General features: G+C 37.9%; 1 protein-coding gene across 1 annotated transcript in view; it reads left to right on the top strand.

Moving 5' to 3' along the window:
• The window catches only part of C4H4orf50 (chromosome 4 C4orf50 homolog), an 82860-nt gene that overhangs the window by 9455 nt on the left and 53500 nt on the right, over positions 1-19905 (top strand). The window contains exons 6-12 of the mRNA XM_009686294.2: positions 86-2302; positions 2563-2664; positions 3706-3852; positions 7973-8149; positions 10388-10444; positions 10857-11039; positions 19045-19286. Coding sequence (XP_009684589.2) covers positions 86-2302; positions 2563-2664; positions 3706-3852; positions 7973-8149; positions 10388-10444; positions 10857-11039; positions 19045-19260 — 3099 coding nt within the window. The 3' untranslated portion in view covers positions 19261-19286. The remainder of the gene's footprint in view (positions 1-85; positions 2303-2562; positions 2665-3705; positions 3853-7972; positions 8150-10387; positions 10445-10856; positions 11040-19044; positions 19287-19905) is intronic.

Below are 19905 nucleotides of genomic sequence, written 5' to 3'. Positions count from 1 at the left end.
TAAATTTTGGTTAGCAACATAGAAAGAACAATATTCCTCGGCTTATATTTCTCAGTCTGAGACCTTTCTCTCTTGCTGTTACCAGATCAGCCTTGGAGATAAAATGGCAGATGCTCTGGAAGATGCATTCATTCTGTTTGGACATATCCCGAGCTACCCTCCAGCCAGACTGCTTCCTTCTTGCTCTGAGAAGCTAACTAATGATGTGACAAGTAAGGACACCAAAGATGAAGAACACTCCTCTCTCTTTAAGGAACAAACTATAAATCTACCAGCAAAGGCTTTGCCTATTTCCGTGGTTGAAGCTTTGATGATGAACAAGCGCCAACTTACTTTGTTAGAACCTGAAAGCCACCACATGCCAACTGTCACAACACTGAAGAAAGTGATGAGCCTCAATTTCAATGAGGTAAATACCTCATTTTATTCTGATGGCCTTTTACATGTTTCAGAAAGAGGCTTTTCAGATAAGGCTTTTGCAGTTCTTCATGGAAAGACGCCTTGCACTGCATTCACATTCCTGTTAGAAAAACATGATGTGGAAAGGTATCAGCAAAATAAGCCAATTCTGTCAAAAAGCATAAGTGAAAATAAAATTGTAGATAAAGATGTTAATGATGGAAAGTATCAACAAAAAATCTTTAGAGGGAGAGCTAAAGGAGAAGAAATGAAGGATGAGAAAGCCCAACCAGAAAAGATGGCCTGTGCTCTTGAGGAAATAAGCAAAATTTTAAATAAAACTGAGTTGATCAGGCCTGGAAAACAAGGAATGGATCCCAAGCACAGTCTAGGTAGCCCACAAGGTGTACAAAACACATGTGCTGATTTTAAAGACCTAAACAAGCAGTCTGAAGGGAGTTCTGGATTAATGGAGAAACAAGGAAACCTCTCAGAAATCTGCATCCCTGATGAAGTGAATAGGGTATACAGTGGAGGAGATATAATCAAAACAGAAGAGAAAGGAGAACAATCTCAGAAACCAACTGAACAAATAAACCCCTCAAGAAATGGACTGGAAGATAAGAAAGAACAGGCCCTGAATCTGTGTGACCCAAAAAAGAATTCCTCCCATCAAAAAATGGCTGCTGAAAGATTGCAATGTGCATACCCTCAGAAAGCTGCGTGCTTGGAGGAAGAGACGTATCCACTGAACATTTCCTCTGCTATGCCGGAGAGGGATGTGAGCTTAAGGAGAGTGTTAATGCTAGAGAGTAATTTTTATGAGTATTTCTGTCATGTAGCATCACTGGAAGCTGATAATGAATGTAACGTGAAAATACGTGAACTAGAGAAGGACGTGGCTACGTGTTCTCAGAGGATATTTCTACTGATGCAAGAGAATGCAAATTATTCAAAAAAAGTCTGTACGTTACAAGAGGAGAATGAGAAATGTGCTCAGAAGTTATGTGCACTGGCAGAGGAGATGGATGCATATTTTCAATACATTTTGGCAGCAGATGAAGCTAACATTTCTTTCCAAAACTTACTTAATGAGAAAGAAATTGCTGATGAATGTTGTAATTCCGTTTCAGAAGAGAACACCATCAGCCCAGAAATCATTTGTGCTGAAACCTTTTCTAAGAACCTCTCATGTGTTGAAGCGAAAAGTAGGAATTCTGGAATAGAATTGTTGATGATGGAATCAAATAAACTTCCCAAGAGTGTTTTATCCCTGGATGGAAGGAAGAGGAGATATTTCCAGCTGCTTTCTGACCTGAAAGAGGAAAGAAATAGATGTTTCAAAGACATAGCTAAACTCTTACAAGACAAGGAGAACTATATAGCAAAAAATAATGAATTAATAAAAGAGAGAGAGAAAAATTTACAAAGAATATCTCTTCTAGAAGGTGAAAAAGAAGCTTTATTAGGAAGTTTGGCAGACATAAAGGGTGAACAAGAGAAATACAGGACCTTGGTTTCAGAGCTTCAGGAGTGCAGAACCAACTGTTACCAAACAATTTCTGATTTACAAGAGGAAAAATGTGTACTGAAAAGAGATATAGACAGAATCAAGAAAGAAACTTCAGAACAGCTTTTAGAACTTCAGAAAGCAAATACAAATTTCATTTTAGAAAATAACAGATTGAAAGAATTAATGTCTTATTTGGGTTTCACCTATGAAGAGCTGAGAAAAGATAAAAATATGGGAACAAAGGAAAAGATAGTAAAACTAAAAGAAGAAAATGTAAGTCAACAACATGATGTTAAGCCAAAGAAAGTTGAAACAGCATGTAGTGTAACTCAGACTGAAGAAAAAGGAGTTCTGGTTGTAGATCCTTCAGACTATTTCACCAGAAAAGAGGTAAATAGTAACAATAAGGAATGTTTTCAAGGCTCTTTTAAAAAAAGGGGGAGATCTAAATGCCATTTGGAGAGCAAGGCTAAATTAACTTTGGAATATAGAAAATGCTGTAACCTCCCATGTTCTGGGGTTCTGAGGTGCTAAAGTCAGCTTCGAAATGGATGGCAAATTACCAATTCACATGTATCTTGTTCTGTAAAAATCTGTGTGCTGTTTCATGTGCGTGAGAGGAGTCACGTCTTTTTCTGTCGTGTAACCAGGGCAGCACATTCAAAAGCTACAGTATGATGAAAGAGCAACTGGAAAGGGCAAAAGAAGAGCTAAAAATGCAACAAAAGGAATTAGAAAAATCAAAAAAGGAGGTAACCTTCTACTCTGATGTATTTCTGAGAAGCAAATTTGTTTTTTCCCTTATTTTCTTACATGGCTATTCTTCTTTCTGCCAGCACTTAACACTGTTACTAAGAGGGAAGTCTCTGATCTGCAGACCTAAAATGTATCTCTTTGATCTTTCAGTTACATGAGGAATTGCACAGTCGGTCATTGCTGGCCAAAATTTTAGGTGAAGTTGCATTCCTTCAGCACACTCATGACAGAAGCGCAGTGCTTAATAAAGACACATTGCACAAAATATCTGTTGTAGCCATCTCTGGGCAGACTGCTTCCCTCCCCTTCATTAGGAATTAATATCTGAAAGGAGTAGAAGCATTGAGCATTATGGCAATCCTGAATTTGAAATAGTTTTTGAATAAGAGGCAAAATGATGTAAAATCTGACTCTATCAAGGGATCGTGCAATATCCAGTGACAGCTCAAAGCATGAGCATCGTCCCTTCTGTCAATGACTGTGCAGTAAAGATGAAGCCTCACACCATCTCTGTGGAAGCTCTAATTTGGATGGCTAGTTCTCTGCCTGTGCGAAGCAAATTTGCAGTTTTAATGCTAACCAAGGAAGGTTTCTGGGTTATGTCTTGCCTACCACCTTGGCTTTCACGTTCCTGCTAGTCTCCTCTACCTGCTTAGCTGAGCAGCATGTATTACTGTAATGGCAAGCTTATATATACGGGGATGTGTCAAGCAATAACAGGCATTGCTCAAACTCACTGAGGAAAATATTATCTTGGGTCCTTCTAATGCTGTTTTTTTGATATAAGGGAAAGAACAACTTTCTCACATTACTTAGAAGAATGTAAAGCCTTTCCTTTTGGAAGGGAGAAGAGATAGATCTTACTCATTTCTTATAATACTGTATATCATGTAATTCCATTTTCTTCAATCAATTTACAACAATTTAAAACTTGTGACATTGAAATCAGCCTCAAGGTTGTAAACTGGTATTGAGAAATGAAACAACTGCTAGACCAACTACTTTCAGTAATTTTGCTTTTTTACTCCTCCCGATAGGCTCAGAAGTGGTACAGAGAGCTTGGCTTTGCAGAAACAAGATATGAAGAAATGAAAACACGTTTGACACAGGTTCTTTCAGAATTAGATCAGCTTAAACAAGAAGCTGGGGACAAAATTCTTGGAAAACAGCACTGCAAATTAGTGGTATGTATGTAAATTGCAGGGAGGAAAACCTTTTGGAGAGGATATTCGGAGAGGATCTGTTTAAAGGATGACAGCTGAAAAGCACAGGCTCTGTTTGGGTGTTCTAGACACCTCCATGCTGTGTAAGAGGCACTTAGAAAGTTTTGCTGCCTCTGGCCGGAGCCTCTTTCTGAGGTATGGATTTTCAGGTGGGCTTATTAAAGGGTGCTTCAGCCTCAATAAAGGTTTCATTTTTTCCACCAGAATGAAGTGTTTTACGAAAAGAGTTTTAGTTATTGAATAGTCCAATGTCTCCTGGAAGAAGTTTTCATAAAAACTTTGCAGCTAGCCCCCAAAATATTTCAATCCTTCTTGAAAGGAGAATTACAAAGAGGAAATATGTAACGTTTTTCAGATGGAAAAACAGTTTTGAAACAAACTACAATATTTACAAGTTTAGTTTGAATGCATGAGATAAGGCTTTAGAAAAAAATAAGAACAAATTCTGGAAAAAGTAAATATTCTGACTCAGATCAGCTGAGTCAGAATATCACTGTTTATACCATGTCAGTTCCTTAGGTCATCCTAGCTGAGGGCACAGTCCCCTACAGGCCATCTGCAAGTCCCATGCACTTATCTCAGATTATCTTGTGCTCCTTACCTGGTATTAGGTACCAATGTTTAAGGAACTGAATTCTGACCTCTACCTGAAAATGAAACACAGACTTCTTAATCTCAAAATGATGTATTGGGATGTAGCATCTCAAAACTTAGTGAAATTTATAAATTTATGAAGGAACTTATAAAAATTTATAAGGAAACTCCAGATTGTTTTAAAACGAATGCAAGTTTATCAAGTTGTTTTGGTTAAGGAAACACCTAAGCTTTTCAGAGCTTTTTTGGGCAATGGAGATAAACCCTTTTGGCTGGGGACAATCTGGGGCAATTACTACTTATTTTATGGTGACCGAAGTAAGGTATTAATTATTTATATGACCCACATGGGAATATAAATTCATTAATCTTCGCAGAACTTTTGTGTACTGGAAAAAGTGCAGGTCAGCCTTTCTTCTGAAAAGTCATTTTTAGATCACTTCAGTAACTAAATTTTTCATTTTAGGGTATTTTGTTGTCTGATATAGATCTCACTTCTTTGTCTAATTTAAATCGTTATTGTAGGTTGATATCAAATTCTGTGCTTCAGCACCCACCTATCTTCTTCTGGTATTAAAGATGCAGTGTATGTACATCACAGAACTGGGTTTGTCCTTCAGTTACAATATTTGATGATACAGTTAATTATTTGCGTGACATAAGTCCATGATATCTTGACCAAAGGATGTTCATTTGATTGGCAAAGTTATGCGAATAGCAGTACAAATAGGAAATGGAGTGGGTATACTGGAGCAAAGAGTATGACTTTGTTTCAATATTTATCTTTTAAAATAAACCTGTTAATAAACATCAAGCTGTCAGTTGTGGGTTGGTGTGAAATCCTTAAAATGTGACCTAAGTTTTTCTAGATAAAAAATAAATAAGAATTTTGACACAATGACTGCCATGAACTACTTTGCTAGCATCATTTTTCTTCCTGAGGGCAGTTGTGTGAACTAATAGTCATGCTCTTATTTGCAGTTAGTAGTCACCCTATCCAAAAAGTTCTTTTCATCCCACAAAGATATTAATACAGTATGATACTGTAAATCATAGTCATTTATACTTTCTCCTGTTCTAAACTACATTTAGTCGACATCTTCTGTTCCCAACGCTTGAAAGAAATGATGATGTGTTTTTCCAGATGTAGAACCTAGACTGTGAAGTCTTTGAGACATGTTTCAAGTGTGTCTTTTAGGAGTTTGAAGATATTTTATGTTCTGCAGCCCCTGACACCAAGGGATCCTAGTTCTTGTCTGAGACTCCAAAAAGCAGATATACATTGCAAAAAAAGAGAATCAAGATAATGTACACCAACTAGGACTCTCTCTTTCGATGGTGTTGCTCACAGAGGAAGCACCATTTAGCACAGGAGTATTTGGGGAAATCTTCTGGGATGCTAAGGTAGCTTTCTGAACTGTAGTGTTGTAGTAGGAGTTGCGAAATATATGTGGGGGAGCAGGAAGGGAGCAGGTTATTGTTTTACAGCTTTGAAAATCAATACAAGAATTTTGGATAAAATGCATACAATAAATGAATTGCCAGACCTCCCCAGCAAACACTAGGCTCCTGTCTTGGCCTGTAGCCACAAAATCAGATTCAGTCTCATTTGTTTTTTGAGTTTTCAAGTGAGCTTGCTTACACAAGAAGAGGAAGATATTTTTAATGTTTAGGCATCAACGTTAAAGGCTAGAGATCTTGCCGGTTTTATAAGAACTCAGTGTGTTAAGTGATAAATTTTGGGTTTAGTTATCCTTTAGTGTATTTACCAGACCTAGCTTCTGTCCTTCACTCTTCTGGAGCGTGGCTGTAAAACCAATGGCTTTTGTTCATTGGGGCATCTGAGAAAGTGATCATAAATTAATACTATTTCCTTCTTTTCTTTCTTGGAACTACGAAAAGATCCTGGCAGGTTAGCAAAATAGAAAAGGAAAGAGGGAACCTTTGTCTTTGAACTGTAAGCAAATTTTTTTCCACCTCTTTCTTCATTGAGCCTCTTCAGTCAGGGATTGTTTCCGTTTTTGTTTTCAGCTTTTCTTTTTTGGATTTTGATTTTGTGTAGGAATGAAAAGGATGAGGAAAATACCATGTCTCAGACAGTACTCAGGCTTTGTCAGTGCAACCCTGATGTAGTCAATCTTGATATGTGTCCAACAATTATTATTGTTCTTTTCTGTTAACACAAGAGGGAGCCAAAATTTTGATACAAAGCATGCTCTGGCTTATTAGAATACTATGCATAGAGGACTTCTTTCATTAAGAAAAACAGTATGAAAATATCATATTTCTATTTTTAGTTTGTGTTGCAATGGTGTGTTGCTATCAGTGTGGTATCAGTTCAGCTTGCTCCCTGTGAAATTGGGTACTGGTACCTTTAGTATATTGTAGTCACAAAGAGTGTCAAAATTTTCACAAAACCAGGGAAAATTAAACAGTTGCTATGCATCGTGGCTGAACAGTAGCTCTTCTTCCAGCTCTATCAATGTTAACATCTGCTAAAATCAAAGCATCTTCCTGCGTCTTTTGTCAGAAGGTTATATGGTTTTACTGCAGTGTATCACAGGTGTGACTAGAATTTTTAGCTTAGTCATTGCAATGCTATAATCTCTTCAGACTTATGGATATAGCGTGTTATAGTAAAGCTTGAACAGCTGTGTTTTTCAATTCAATGTTTTTTTTAATATAAGGTCAAAACAACAGAAATGTCTCTGACAAGACTTTCGTTGCCCTTAGATTTTCCTCATTCTTAGACTATACATTTAACCTGATAGTATCTCTTCTAGGAGCTGACCTAGTGACGCTGGCCATAAATCTAAAGCTCTCACTAATCCTTTCAGTCTAAGAGCATGAAACTGAAAAAAGCAGAGTGGGGGAGCGGGAGTTAAATTCAGAAGATCCTCCTTCTCCTTGTTCTATACCGCTAATACTACATTTAATGTAATTAATATTTCCTTTTTTAATATTAAATATGAAATCTATACTTAAAATCTGGTTAATATTAGTAGCCTTCCAAAACAAAAAATAACTGTGAGAGTGGAATTTACTCTCTAAGATAAATATATGTGGAAAGCAAGGGACCTATTATATAGAAGTTGGAGCAGGAGACTAGGGACTTTTGAATTCTATTCTTACTCACTATGTGAATTTAGGTTAGTCAGCTAATCTGTCTGTGCCCCAATTTCCCCAGGTCTGAAATGATTATAATACAGTACTTACCTTGAAGGGGCATTGTGAAATCCCAGTCCTATACCTACCCTCACAGAGGATCGAGAACTCCTTGCTCATAAACAGTTTTAAGATTAGTGCGAAACGTTAATGCTAATATGTTTTTGAATCTTTGAAGTCATATAATTTATACCAGATTAAAAATATTTGTGACATACAAGGTAGGTATGTATGTTGAGAAATTTAGTGCCCAAAAGCATAATTGATAATATTTTTATTAATTTATACATCTAATTTGAAAATCTATATATTTGCTCTCTAGCCTGTGCACAATGTGAGAGAAGCCCAAGAAATGGTGGAGAGTAAAATAGCCAAAAAGAGATTAGAGCAGCAAGTGCTGACCTTGAAAGCCCAGCTCAGGGACCAGACTGCATTACAAAATCAGTTTCAAGATTTGCAAAATGAAGTGGAAGTGCTTCAGGCTCAGCTATGCGAAAAGGTACAACAAAGCTCTTTTCTGTGTGCCTAGACTTAGAGGTGAGCTTAGACTTCAGATTCTACTTTATTCTTCTGAAATGAGAGCCAGAATGTTCTTCTTCCTTGAATGGGTCTGGAGATAATTAAATGGTATGCAGGCCTATAAAAGTTACCCTGTCTTCAAAGAAATAAGGGAAAGATGTAAAATGCCTGCATGGTCAACAGGATGGCAAAACGGTAGTCCCTTTATAAAGAAAGTTGTTGCCAGGGTCTGCTGTAATCCCCACAGCCTAATGCTAGCAAAGTGGCGCTGAAATTCTTAGCTGAGCGGTCTCCTTAGTTAGGAGTGAGGATTAATTGTCAGGATTTTTAACATTCCCAATGCTCTTGACACACTATATAAGATTAGGAGAGTGAGCTAGTGATAGAGTTTTGGACAACATATTTTTTGGTCTAGCTGTTAGGGTTACATGTTAAGAATTTCTTACCATTTTCGGTTAGGTGTGTGGTTTATATGTATATATATGTATGTATGTGTATATTTGTGTGTGTATGTGTATGTGTATATATATGTTTTTAATGACATAGTTACTCTGGGGAGAGCCTGCATGTATATGCAAATATACTTACACAAGCAGTTTTGATACTTCTGGCTTGTATTTTACCTGCTAAACGAGGGCAGGTACATACAAGAGATACTGCCTTAATTGTCAGTGAAACTACAGCTGCTAAACTGTCAGGTGGAGACAAATTCCTGCTATGACTTTATTCCCCTTAGAAGGGTGGTACCGTTTTCCCCCTGTTTTATTTATTTGGAAACGATTTTTGGGAAATGGATGATTGTTATAATGTGAGCTAAATGGGAACTGCTGATCATGCTGTGAAACAACTGCAAGCTAAGCAGTTTTCTAAATAGTTTTTACAATGTGTAGAACGTGCTCCTCCTCTGTCTCTTTTGTCAAGCACAAGAGACAGTTTTCTTCTACCTATTGAACACAAGTTTCATCCTACGTCCTCCACAATAAATCCACCTATTGTACAGTTTTATTATTTCTAGCCTTGTCATGTACAGTGATTTACTTTTAGCCAGGCCTGTACAGGGGATTAGTGGCTCCTCTCAGGAATTGATTAGGATGCCTCTGAGCAGAGCGGTGGTAGTAAAATGGGAGTGTTTTGTAGCGTCTGTTGTCTCTGCTGATGGATGGTGTGCATCAGAAGGCAGGTGAATAAAGGGTGAAACGTGCTATCCACATAAATAGGCAACTCCTAATTGCATCAGCCAAGTGTTTTGCTCCATGCCTTGTCAAGACTATAATGTCTCCACTAAAGGGACCTATGGCCAGCTTCCGCTTTGTTCCCTCATTGCTAGCACAAGGTAAAGCACAAGGTCTCTCTCCTCTGCTATCTGCTACATTCCTTCCCACGCCCGCAATTTATTAGCTGAGGACCGGGAGACCTCTTTCAGCATAACCGAATTCTCATGGAGGGAGTCTTGTGTTTGATGCACGTGATATATTTACTGAAGGCTTTGTAGAAACATAAATTGTCAGATAAAATGAATATAAATGAATCTGTACTTTAGTGCCAAATAATACTGTGTTGAATCATAACTCAGATAGATTTTTATCTAGCAGATTACTGTTTCTTTTCCTGCATAATTGGAAAATAGGTTTCCCATGAGCAATAAACATTTTAATCTTAAGGTACAGTTCAGGCTGTCTGGTTCATTTCATAGTAGAGGACATGCATCGACCCTGGCAGAGGGGTAGGAAGCCCTCAATGTACGCTTTTGAAAGCATGACATGAAGTATATGTGGAGAAAATCCCTCCTTGTTTCTTGCATTCTGCAACATAATATAGATGATAAAAGGGAAAATTGCTCCCCAAAGGAGTAGTTTGGAAGATTCACAGAGCAGATGAGAATATGAATTTCATAATGAAGGACTCCAGGTCTTTAATGTGGTGCTTGCTTTGATGAAATAACATCAGTGGTGTAAGCTTCCATCTAAAAATGTCCCAAAGCGTTTGGTAATACATAATGCCAACATTAATGCTGGGGCAGTGTTTGAGTGTAAGGGCCTATTGGTGTGTAAACAGTGTCTTAGGCTGCTTTATGTTATGCTCTTTGTGATACAGGGTCACAAAAATATGCAAAGTGTATGCCTTGAAAGTCAGGTCTAAAACAAATATCAAAAAAGTACAATAGTACTTTAAAATGACTCTTGAATAAATTAAAGCAACAAGTTTTTTATTCTGTCAGGTGAAAGAACTTCAGAAGCAAAAGAGTGAAGCAAAGTTGACACTCGCTCCTCTGAAGGTAGTGTATTTTGCTGAAAACTTATGGTTTATCTCCTTGGTTACAGGACTTATTTATTTTTAAGTGTTTCATAGCCCTTCTGTGTGTGGTGTATGTGCCTGCTTTCTGGAAATGCCACTGATTTAGGCTGCTTGTTACTGGGCTTTCACAAGGGTGAGCTGGCAAAGCAGTATTTGGCCATGTGTACTCTTCAGCTCGTCAACAGGGACTTCACACATGGGAAAGTGAATATCTCTTTCCAGCTTACTGTGTATTGCTGTAGCAGGGTGCAGAGGTGCTGAATGGCCTAGAAACATAGGAATGCAATGTATAACTTTGGGTCAAAATGTGCAGAATTGCATCAGACACAGCATATAATCTCACAGTTTTCAACAGGGAATGAAATCAACCTGTATGTGTTTGTTCTGTGTAGGCTAGGCTGGCTTGCCTCATCCGAAAGTGCCAGGAAAGGAACAACTTAATTACTAGGATGCATGGAGAGTTTCACAGGCAAGGAATTATTAGCTCAACTTTTGAAGAAGAGGTGAAGAAGTTGGTGAACGATGTGGCACTGGCAGAGTATGCAATTGCTTTTACACCGTTGTGCAATCAAGAGGTAAATGTTTGTACTTCCTTGTAGGTCCTCCGGTTTCCACTGTTGTATCAAGTCAGTGATTTTTTTTTTTAAGTGTTTAGTGACACTCAGTGTGTAGTTAACATAATATATGCCTAGGCACTTATAAAAATTGCTTCAGGCATGGCAGTGGAGTTGTCTGTTTAGCTGCAGTTTTGTCAGGGTGTAATCTGCTGGAGTTTGTCGCAAAGTATGTCTGTTCTCTAAGCAAAAACCACATACGCAGTAGTCTGACCGCAGTAGCTAGCCTAGAAATGATATTTTATGTGAGAGAAGTTAATAACTCATCTATCAAAAATGAAGATAATACTTCACTGCCTCCCATAGCTGCTCTGAAAATATTCAGACAGTTTCTCAGACATTGCTGTAATAAATGAGCATTACAGTAAAGCTTACCAATAAATATCAAAAAACTGTACACATTTACGCTGTCTCCCTGCATGTCTAATTATTGCAAAATTGAACAGCTCTAAAAGGAGTGATGGGGAAGAAAGATTAAATCTATAGCCTGATGGCCAGTGGATCTATCTGGGATGCAGGACCCCCAGTTTCAATTCCCCGCTTCAGCAGACATTTAATTATTCACACTAAAAGTGAAGGTCCCCCACAAACTCCCCCCCCCACCCCCAACAGTATCCAGTGGTCAGAGGTCCATGTGCACTCTGGGACGCAGAGATTCGAGCCTTCTGGATCGTGCCAACAATGGACTTTCTCTTGCTGGGCACTGTCACCCTGAGCTCCTGGCCGCTCTAGAGCAGATTGTTTTACTGGGCTGTGATAAGTGATCCCATATGTCGTGGGGAAACCTTTCCAGCCAAAGCGGATCTGTATGTTCCCATGAAAAGTTTTAAGTTTCCAATGGAAAACATTTTAGTGAGAAAAATTTCCAAGTGACGCTACATCTAATTTAACAATTAATAGTTACAAGCACAAGGAAGAGAGAATGTTTTGGATTCATATGATGCATTCCTTTGGTTTTCCAAATCCTCTACTGAATTCTGTAGACATATGGTAAACTGAACTGACTTTTCGTCTTTGAGGATTCTTTTTAATGCATTTCAACTATTCTTGCTGGAGTTCACATCTAAGATTCCCTGGCCATGCCAGCTTTTACTTACGTAAAATGTCTTGGAAAGCTCATTCCTTTCCTTCCTGTCAGATTTTACTTCTAAATCATTCCTAACGTTTTAATGCTTCTAGAGAAAACACAGTGAACAGATGCATATTTTTCTCCCCTTAAAATAAAGATTGGGAATTAGCTTTATTCATTTCTGGACCTGATGGCAAACTGAAGTCTGTTACTCATCGGCAGAGGACCTGCCTGCTTTAGCTTACTGATGAATTTCAACCCAAGTTTTGCAGTGATGCACGAAGGGCTGATCCAGAGCCCTTTGACCAGAAGTAGACTCTATTAAATTCAGTCCCTGGCTTTTTGTAGTTAAGTGAAAAACTATACTCTGCTCTCAGAAAAAAAGAATACTTCAAAGTTCTTTTAAGAACTATATTTTCATTTCCACTGTGTTGGAATTATTTGTAGACTGGATAACCTACACTGCCTGTGTGCTTGGAAGCTGCAGCTCAGAGAAGTGCTTGTGAACATCAGCAAGTTACTCATGCTTAAAGAAAAAAGTAAACTTCCATTCTTTTCTCATTGAAGGCAGAACAGATGATCATTCCCTTCTAGACCCAATACCCAAAATAGAAGGTCTTTATTAATCCAGTTTGCCAGAATTATTTTCTTCCTAATGACCATTCCAATTAACATACTAAAGCAATAAGGCAATGTGATACAAAGCCAAGCATCCTCGGATCTTGTTTTTTTCACTTCCAGCATTCTAGGCTGCATTCTCAGTTGCTATAAATCACTGCTGTTCCAGTGACTTAATTTTGCTATTTGCACTAACTGAAAATTTCAATTCAGTTCAGTTGAGCAGCACTCATTTTGAGTACTGCTGTTTCTTAGTCCAGCATTGCCTTCAAATATTATTGAGCGATAAAGCAAATTTGCTTGGCTCATGAAGTAGTATCCCATAATTTTGTTCAAGCAATGTAATTTCCTCTGAGGCCGAATATATGTTGGATTGATCTACTTGAAAAAGAAAGGTCATTCTTTCTTCTAATGAGATTTTGTTCAAGTCCCTGTAAAGAAGACCAGATTCTGAATGTTTTTTCCAACTGTGAAACTGTACCCCATGAAGCCCTTTTATTTGTAATTTAGTTTAGTTGTAATATGCGTACTAAAATTACACAGAAGACTTTATTTTAACTCTTGTTGATCCACAGGAAACACCTGTGTCAGTCTAATGAAAGCAAAGATTGTGTGCAAGATAATGAAGAAAAGCTTCTTCACTTCTATCTCTTAATTTGGGGGAAAAAAAAACCTTCTGGGAAGCCATAAGAATGACAAAGTATGTCTAATACAGATTCAAGAATATAGGAGGCACAAACAAGTTAAGAGTAGTTGATTTCTAGACTTTGTGATATACTTTCCTTTTGAAAGATCTGGAATGAGAAACTATTGGAGACACTTTTAGTGGACTGATAATAAATTTGGAAAACTGAAGTAATTAGAACCTTGTCTTGTTTTGTGTTTGGAAAATAAAAAGCATGTGTCCAGAGGGCCCTCTGTGAGCTCCTGGGGACGAGGGCTGCCTTCCAGCCTGTGCACGTGGCCCTCGGCACAGTGCCGTGCCAGGGCTTCACTGGCCCGCCTGGTGGTCGAGCAGCTCTGCCAACACAGAATATGTGGCCAAACTCAATTTTAGTGCCTTTGTCATGTCACATTTCCTTGTTTGTTTGTTTTTTTTTAAACGTTGATGTTTTCCAGTTGGAAGGGCCTCGGCCTCATCTTGCTGTTCTTGCTATACTTTGCGGTTATAGAATTATTTCATGAACATTATTAACAGTTATTGTTTCTCTTCCTATCGCAACTGAAAGTACACAGTGCAGCATTCATAAGCTCATTATATTCATTAAGCAGCTAACAGAAGGAACTGGGACTGGGGTTTGCAACAGCCAGTTTATTTGGGGTGGGAAGAGTGGAAAGGAAAAGAAGACACTAGAGATAATTAATAGAATTGTGAAAGGGGAGACGACTTTTTTTTTCTTCCTGAACTTAGGTGTTTACTTGCAGCTTAAGAAACAGGCTGTACCCAGTTTTACCAGCTTGAATGTGGGGCTGTGTCCATGCTGCTTTTGATAAATTAGAGAACCATAGAGAGGAGCAAGAGAGCTTGGCTTGCCCTTCACACGTGCTCATCCCCACCTATGCAGCTCTGCAGCATCTCTTTGGGCCTTTTCTCCCTCTTTTGGAGTATGCGTAGGGAAATAGGAGTATGTTAATACTTTTCCTCAGATTAGTGAGCCAGCAAGTCCTGGCTTAATGTCAACAACCTCTGTCCAGTGGCTGATAACTGATATCTGGTACTGGATAATGTTGGGGTACCCATTCACTTCAGTTTCTCTTGCACTGAGAACCTTTGACTTTATGATATATTTTATATATTATTTCTAGAGTGGATCTGAGGCTGTTGTGGCTATTTGCTCCCATTTCTCAGGGCTGCGAGGGAGTTTGTGTGGGGAGTATATATAAATGGTAGTGCTTTTTGTTGCTTTTCATGGAGTCATCCTAATCCTTATGGATAGAAAGCTCCAGGCAAAGACTGTGTCCAGAGTAGTGAGTTCTTTGTTTTATACAATAAGGGATAAATGTACAGAGCAGTATAGGCTAATCCTTCTTTGCCTCAAACGGATTTCTTCTGAGACACTTTTGGGTAGAACAATGAATTTTTTCTAGTTCTACACATTTTTTGCAAGAAACCACTTTCTGCTTTTCCTGTGAATCATATTTGAAAGAAACAGCTCTGAGATAACGTTCTCTGATGCTCCCCTTAAAAGGTTTTGTGTGTGGCTGATGAGATTAAAAGCTTTTCTGAAATTGAAGGTGAGATGCGTTTCATGTTTGCTGTCTGTACTTCAGGCAATTACATCTGGGATATTTTCTCTATTTATTGTCATGATTATCAGAAGCAAAGAGATATTTACTAGGGAGTATCCTGCCTATTTGTACATCTACTTTAAGTAAGACAAGAAGAGTCCCAGAAGTCGCTGTTTCTCTCCGTTGGTTGTAAAGAGGCCCTGGAGGAGATATGCTTCAGTCAGGTGAGTCCCACCCTTACAGCGGAGAGAGGGTTTAACTCAGGGATTTCAATCTTTTTTGAGAATTGCTAATCAAGACCAAGGGGCCTTTTGAGAAAGTTTTTCACAAGAAGAGGCTTCTTTTTTCTGACGTTACAGAAAATGTCACTTGCACTCAATTGGAATTCCAATGAGATGAAGGAGAGAGGAAGAAACAAGAAGGTAGTTGTTATTTAGTCATTTTTTTTAATGAAGGAGGAGGAGATCCATTACTGAGAGATATGTTATTATTCTTAACCTTCAGAAAGATTATTAAAAATACTGAGGGGTAGACAATATGGATTAAAAACAGTTTAGGGCAGTCTGCCCTTTCCAGTGAAATAACCAATACAGCTGTTCAATAATTCTGTAGATGACTTTTATTGCAGACGGGTTCTCAAGAATTTGTAGTGGCTGAGGAAATGGTACCTATTCAAAGTTACTGCCATTTTAAAGTAAAATTAGTTTTGGCTGAGAAATATTTAGAACTGTTTTCTGACAGCGTACACAATACAGATATTTTAGCAGTGTTTTTTGATTGAATACATGGGCAACAGGAGGAGTTGGTCTAGAAGAGTAAATGCAACTAGAGCAAAAGCTATGATTAGAAAAAACTTTAAAAACTAATCTTCCTTTTTTCTGATAAATATTAAGGCTTAGAGTAAGACCAAACATGCAATTAAAATTATCCAGAGGAATTAAAACTTGTTATTCGTATCTGTGAAACTGCTATCTTTTTTTTTTTTAATTTGGTGGAAGATGATCTTTGCTGTTTGTATGTGCATGCTTTCTTAAACTTGCTAGTGTGCAAATTTATACTTTTTCAGGTTCAGTGTAATATTACAATACTTTTATCTCTTCCTAGGTGGTGTAACTTCTGAAAATTTTAGAGGAAAACAAGAAAATATAAAAGAAAATAGATCAATATTATAAAAATAATGTGAAATAATTGTCTAATGGAAGAAATTAAGATACAGCATTTTAAGGAAAAAGCATATATCATAAGACAAAATACATGATTTTTGGTTTCGTGAATTAAATGCTCAGCTAGGTCCATAGTCTTACAGAAAATATGCTCTTTAGTTTCTTACGGGGTCTTATATTACCCTGACGAAGAGCGTCTCCTAGAGAATCATACCAAGTTTCTAATATAACCCAGAGCATTCTCCGAAAACTTTTATCACTCTTGTAGCAGCTTCATTCATCAGGGTTCTCATGAATCCATCTTTCTACTGCGTTTCAATACTTTGTTCCAGTATTTAAGTGATCCTGAGATGCAAAATAATCTATGGGTCAAAGATTTGATAAAAGAAGGAAAGGAAAGACCCTTCAAAGAAGTTATTTTTCTAGAAATGAAATGTACCAGTGTCACAGCTTTGCTTTGGTGTTTTTTTTTTTTTTTCTGGTGGCTTCACCAGCTCTCCTGCTTCCTGAGGAGAAGAAGATTTGATTTGCCTTAGTGCGGGTCATTGAAGTCTAGAACTTGTACTGTTCCTGCTGACTTTCATCTGTTACTAGGGATGCTTCTAACTGTTGTGCTTCCTGTAGTGAGCAAATTCTCATCAAATAATTTTAGATCCAGTCTTTTTATGCCTCAAAAGATTTCAGGGCTCTCCTATGCAAATCCTCCATCCCCTTCAGCCAGCCGGCATTCTTTGTGAGTGCCAGGGGAAGGTACCACGCGCATAACCCTGGTTAGAAAACAAGGATTTCTGAAGCCTTCTTTGGCTGCAGTGTTTATAGGGGACCATCCAAATGTATAGCTTTCACTTTCCAACTAGTTTGTGCCTATGATGCTAGGGTGTGATTGGGTATTCATGATATCCTACCTAAATAAACTGGCTGTATCCAGATAGAGGAAGAAACTTCCTTAGCGAAGAGTAGCAATCTAAATTATGTGCCTAACATTGGGTGATATGGGTGCTTCTTCAAATACTGTATGTCATTATCTTGTTCCCTAGCCTGCTGCTCAGCCTGAAGTAAATGAGCCAGGTGGCAACTACTACTGAGGAGCGGTAGGTGTCTCAGCTGGTTTATGTTGGATACTTAAATGGGAACAGTGGCCAAAATTCAGCAATATTAGTTCCCTTCCCTCGAGGTGGAGAGCCAATAACAGAAGGTGACATGGGGTCAAAGTCAGTGTTCATTGCTCATTTGCTTTCTCTCCCACAGTGCACTGTTGGGAAAGTTGTGTCCTGTAATGCACAGGAGCTAGAGATCAGTAGGCATGGCCCATGTTCCTGACCCTACAGCCTGAATACCAGTGTGTTTGTGTAGTTAAAAGTCATAAGACACACCCCTCAGGAGCCCAAGCACTCTGAGAGTCACTTTGCAAGCCAGAGATAACAGTTGTGTCTGGTTCTCTGTTTTGGGTGGAGAATGGTGGGGTATGCAGCAAAAATGAGCTTTTTAACATCTGGTTAGCTTGAACACCTCAACAGCTGGGATTCAGGGTCATCACCAAGGCTATGGGCCAGTTCAGTGCCACTGACATATATGATGTAACCCTGGCATTGGAGCTGCTCTTGAACTGCTTGCAAGCCATATGTTTCTCATAAAGCTTCAGGCTGATCACTCCTGCAAGACAGTACAACTTCTTTTTCTTGGCAACGGCAACAGCTCACACACCATACACTCTCTTTCATGCCATGACAGTATTAGCATTTTGATGCATGAGCTTGTCAACAAATGCTCTTCCTTTACTGGTGTTACTTAGGAGCTTTATGAATGGACACAGCTGATGTAGCTAATGCTCATTAAAGATGTACAGAGGGGAAAAAATGTGTGTTTTTAGGTAAAATGCATTTTATCTTAAATAACCATTACTGACCTGGCATATTTGAAGTGTTTGCGTTTCCTGAGCTTTTGCAAGAAGGCTAATGATAATAAGGTAGTAAATAAATCAGATTATTAATTTTGGAAATAATTAAAAAGAACTTCAGAGGTCAAACTTGTGGACAATCTTAAATAAGTTTTGTCTGTAATTTCAAGAAAAAATGCAGCATTAATTCTGTTGCTTTAGTGCCTTTGTGTTTGGATGATGAAATGCTCTTGCTCTATGACAGTCACTTACTTTTAGGGAGATCCTTTCTTCTTGCAACTGCTCTGAAGAGCTGCATAATTAAACAACTGGCACATTTGTCTCTGAAGATGGCTCCATTTCAGTGAAGAGAGTATTCAGGGAAGATAATCTGAAAGCTTTGTTGTGAAGTTAAATTTGATTTGGAGGTGAAATAAGATAAATTGAATTAAGGTCATTTTAATTCAGAATAGGAGGGTCTGCATAAGACCGGTTATACCTTTATATATGAACAGTTATACCTTTATAGTCTATTTAACTTAACTTCTTTGAGTATTACTAAGTAGACAAGCCTGAATTTGTTACGTAGTGTGGGGTGAGAGAATATGTTAGCAAAACAAGTTAGAAATTTTGAGATTCTTCAAAAGGAGACTCAACATTGTGCAGTTCTTAAAATTAGTATTTTTCTACTTTTTTTTCCAGTTTTTCCTTAGTATCTAGTTCTAAATTTTGGATATAGTTAAATCCTAGAGGGTTTTGTTTTGTTTTGTGGAAGAGTTGATGAATGTTATTTTCCATTTTAGACAGGTGTGGAAATGCTTCCAGGGGGTTAAGAAATATGCTTAATGTAATTGGTATATTATCCTTTTTAAAATTTCTGTAAATCTTGTTTTATTGAATTTAATTTCTGTGAATGCTGTTGAAATAAATTAATCCAAGAGGCTTCAAAATAAACAGTATTGGAAAACTTCATCTAACTTGAATTCTTTAAAGTGGTATTCTGTCTTGCAGACGCTGCCGTCTTCTGCAGATATTTCACAGGCCAATGGAGAGTCAAAGGATCACGAGACACACATTCAAGTGAATGGGATGACTGGGCCAATGCCTACAGACGCTCTGCAAAACATGGATGGCCTTCACAGTTTTTGCCTCTCTCCAAGCATGTATGCTAGTTCTCCTGTAAAATTAAATGATCCGGAGAGGCTCATAGCCTTGCATTGGAACTAAGACAAAACCATTGCAGCAGTTGCCAGGTCAGTAAAACTCTTTTCATAGTTTTTAGTTTGGTGAAATCTATTATTAATCTATAAATCCAATATTTATATACTATTCGTATAAATATTTAAATGATCATTTCCAGAAATGCGTACTTTTTTAGTTTAAACAATCTGAAGACAAAGAACATTTAGTGTTTTTCATTATGCGTATTCTTCCTCATTGCTTATGAATGGCTTGGGGCATGTAAAAACAGTTCAAGTTTTTGTTTTCATCATGATATTCTGGTAAGACCACCTTTGAAAATTGTTTGATGTTTAAAAGAAAAAAAAGTCATCAATGTGTGGATCCTGTCCTACCTGTTTTCCTCCATTCCCTTTTTTTTTTCTTAGTGATCCAATTATTCCTGTGCCCTGAAGCTCTTTATAGTAATTTCCATTAACTGCAGGAATCCTGTTAAGAACAGAACTGATCAATTGCAATTGCATTTGTGACAGTCTGCTGCTAAACTGAACACGCAGGAGATTTCGTCCTCTTTAAAAAATATATAACCTCTCCTTAACTGTTCAGAAACAAAATTCAAATATCCAATTATTGGAGCCACTTAGCTAGAGCAGTTACAAGCATTATTCTACTGAATTTTCTTTATAACCTTGG

This window comes from Struthio camelus, chromosome 4 (genome assembly GCF_040807025.1).
Source record: "Struthio camelus isolate bStrCam1 chromosome 4, bStrCam1.hap1, whole genome shotgun sequence".
Lineage (NCBI taxonomy): Eukaryota > Metazoa > Chordata > Aves > Struthioniformes > Struthionidae > Struthio > Struthio camelus.
Note: the sequence above shows the minus strand (reverse complement) of the source record. Positions and strands in the feature narration are given on the sequence as shown.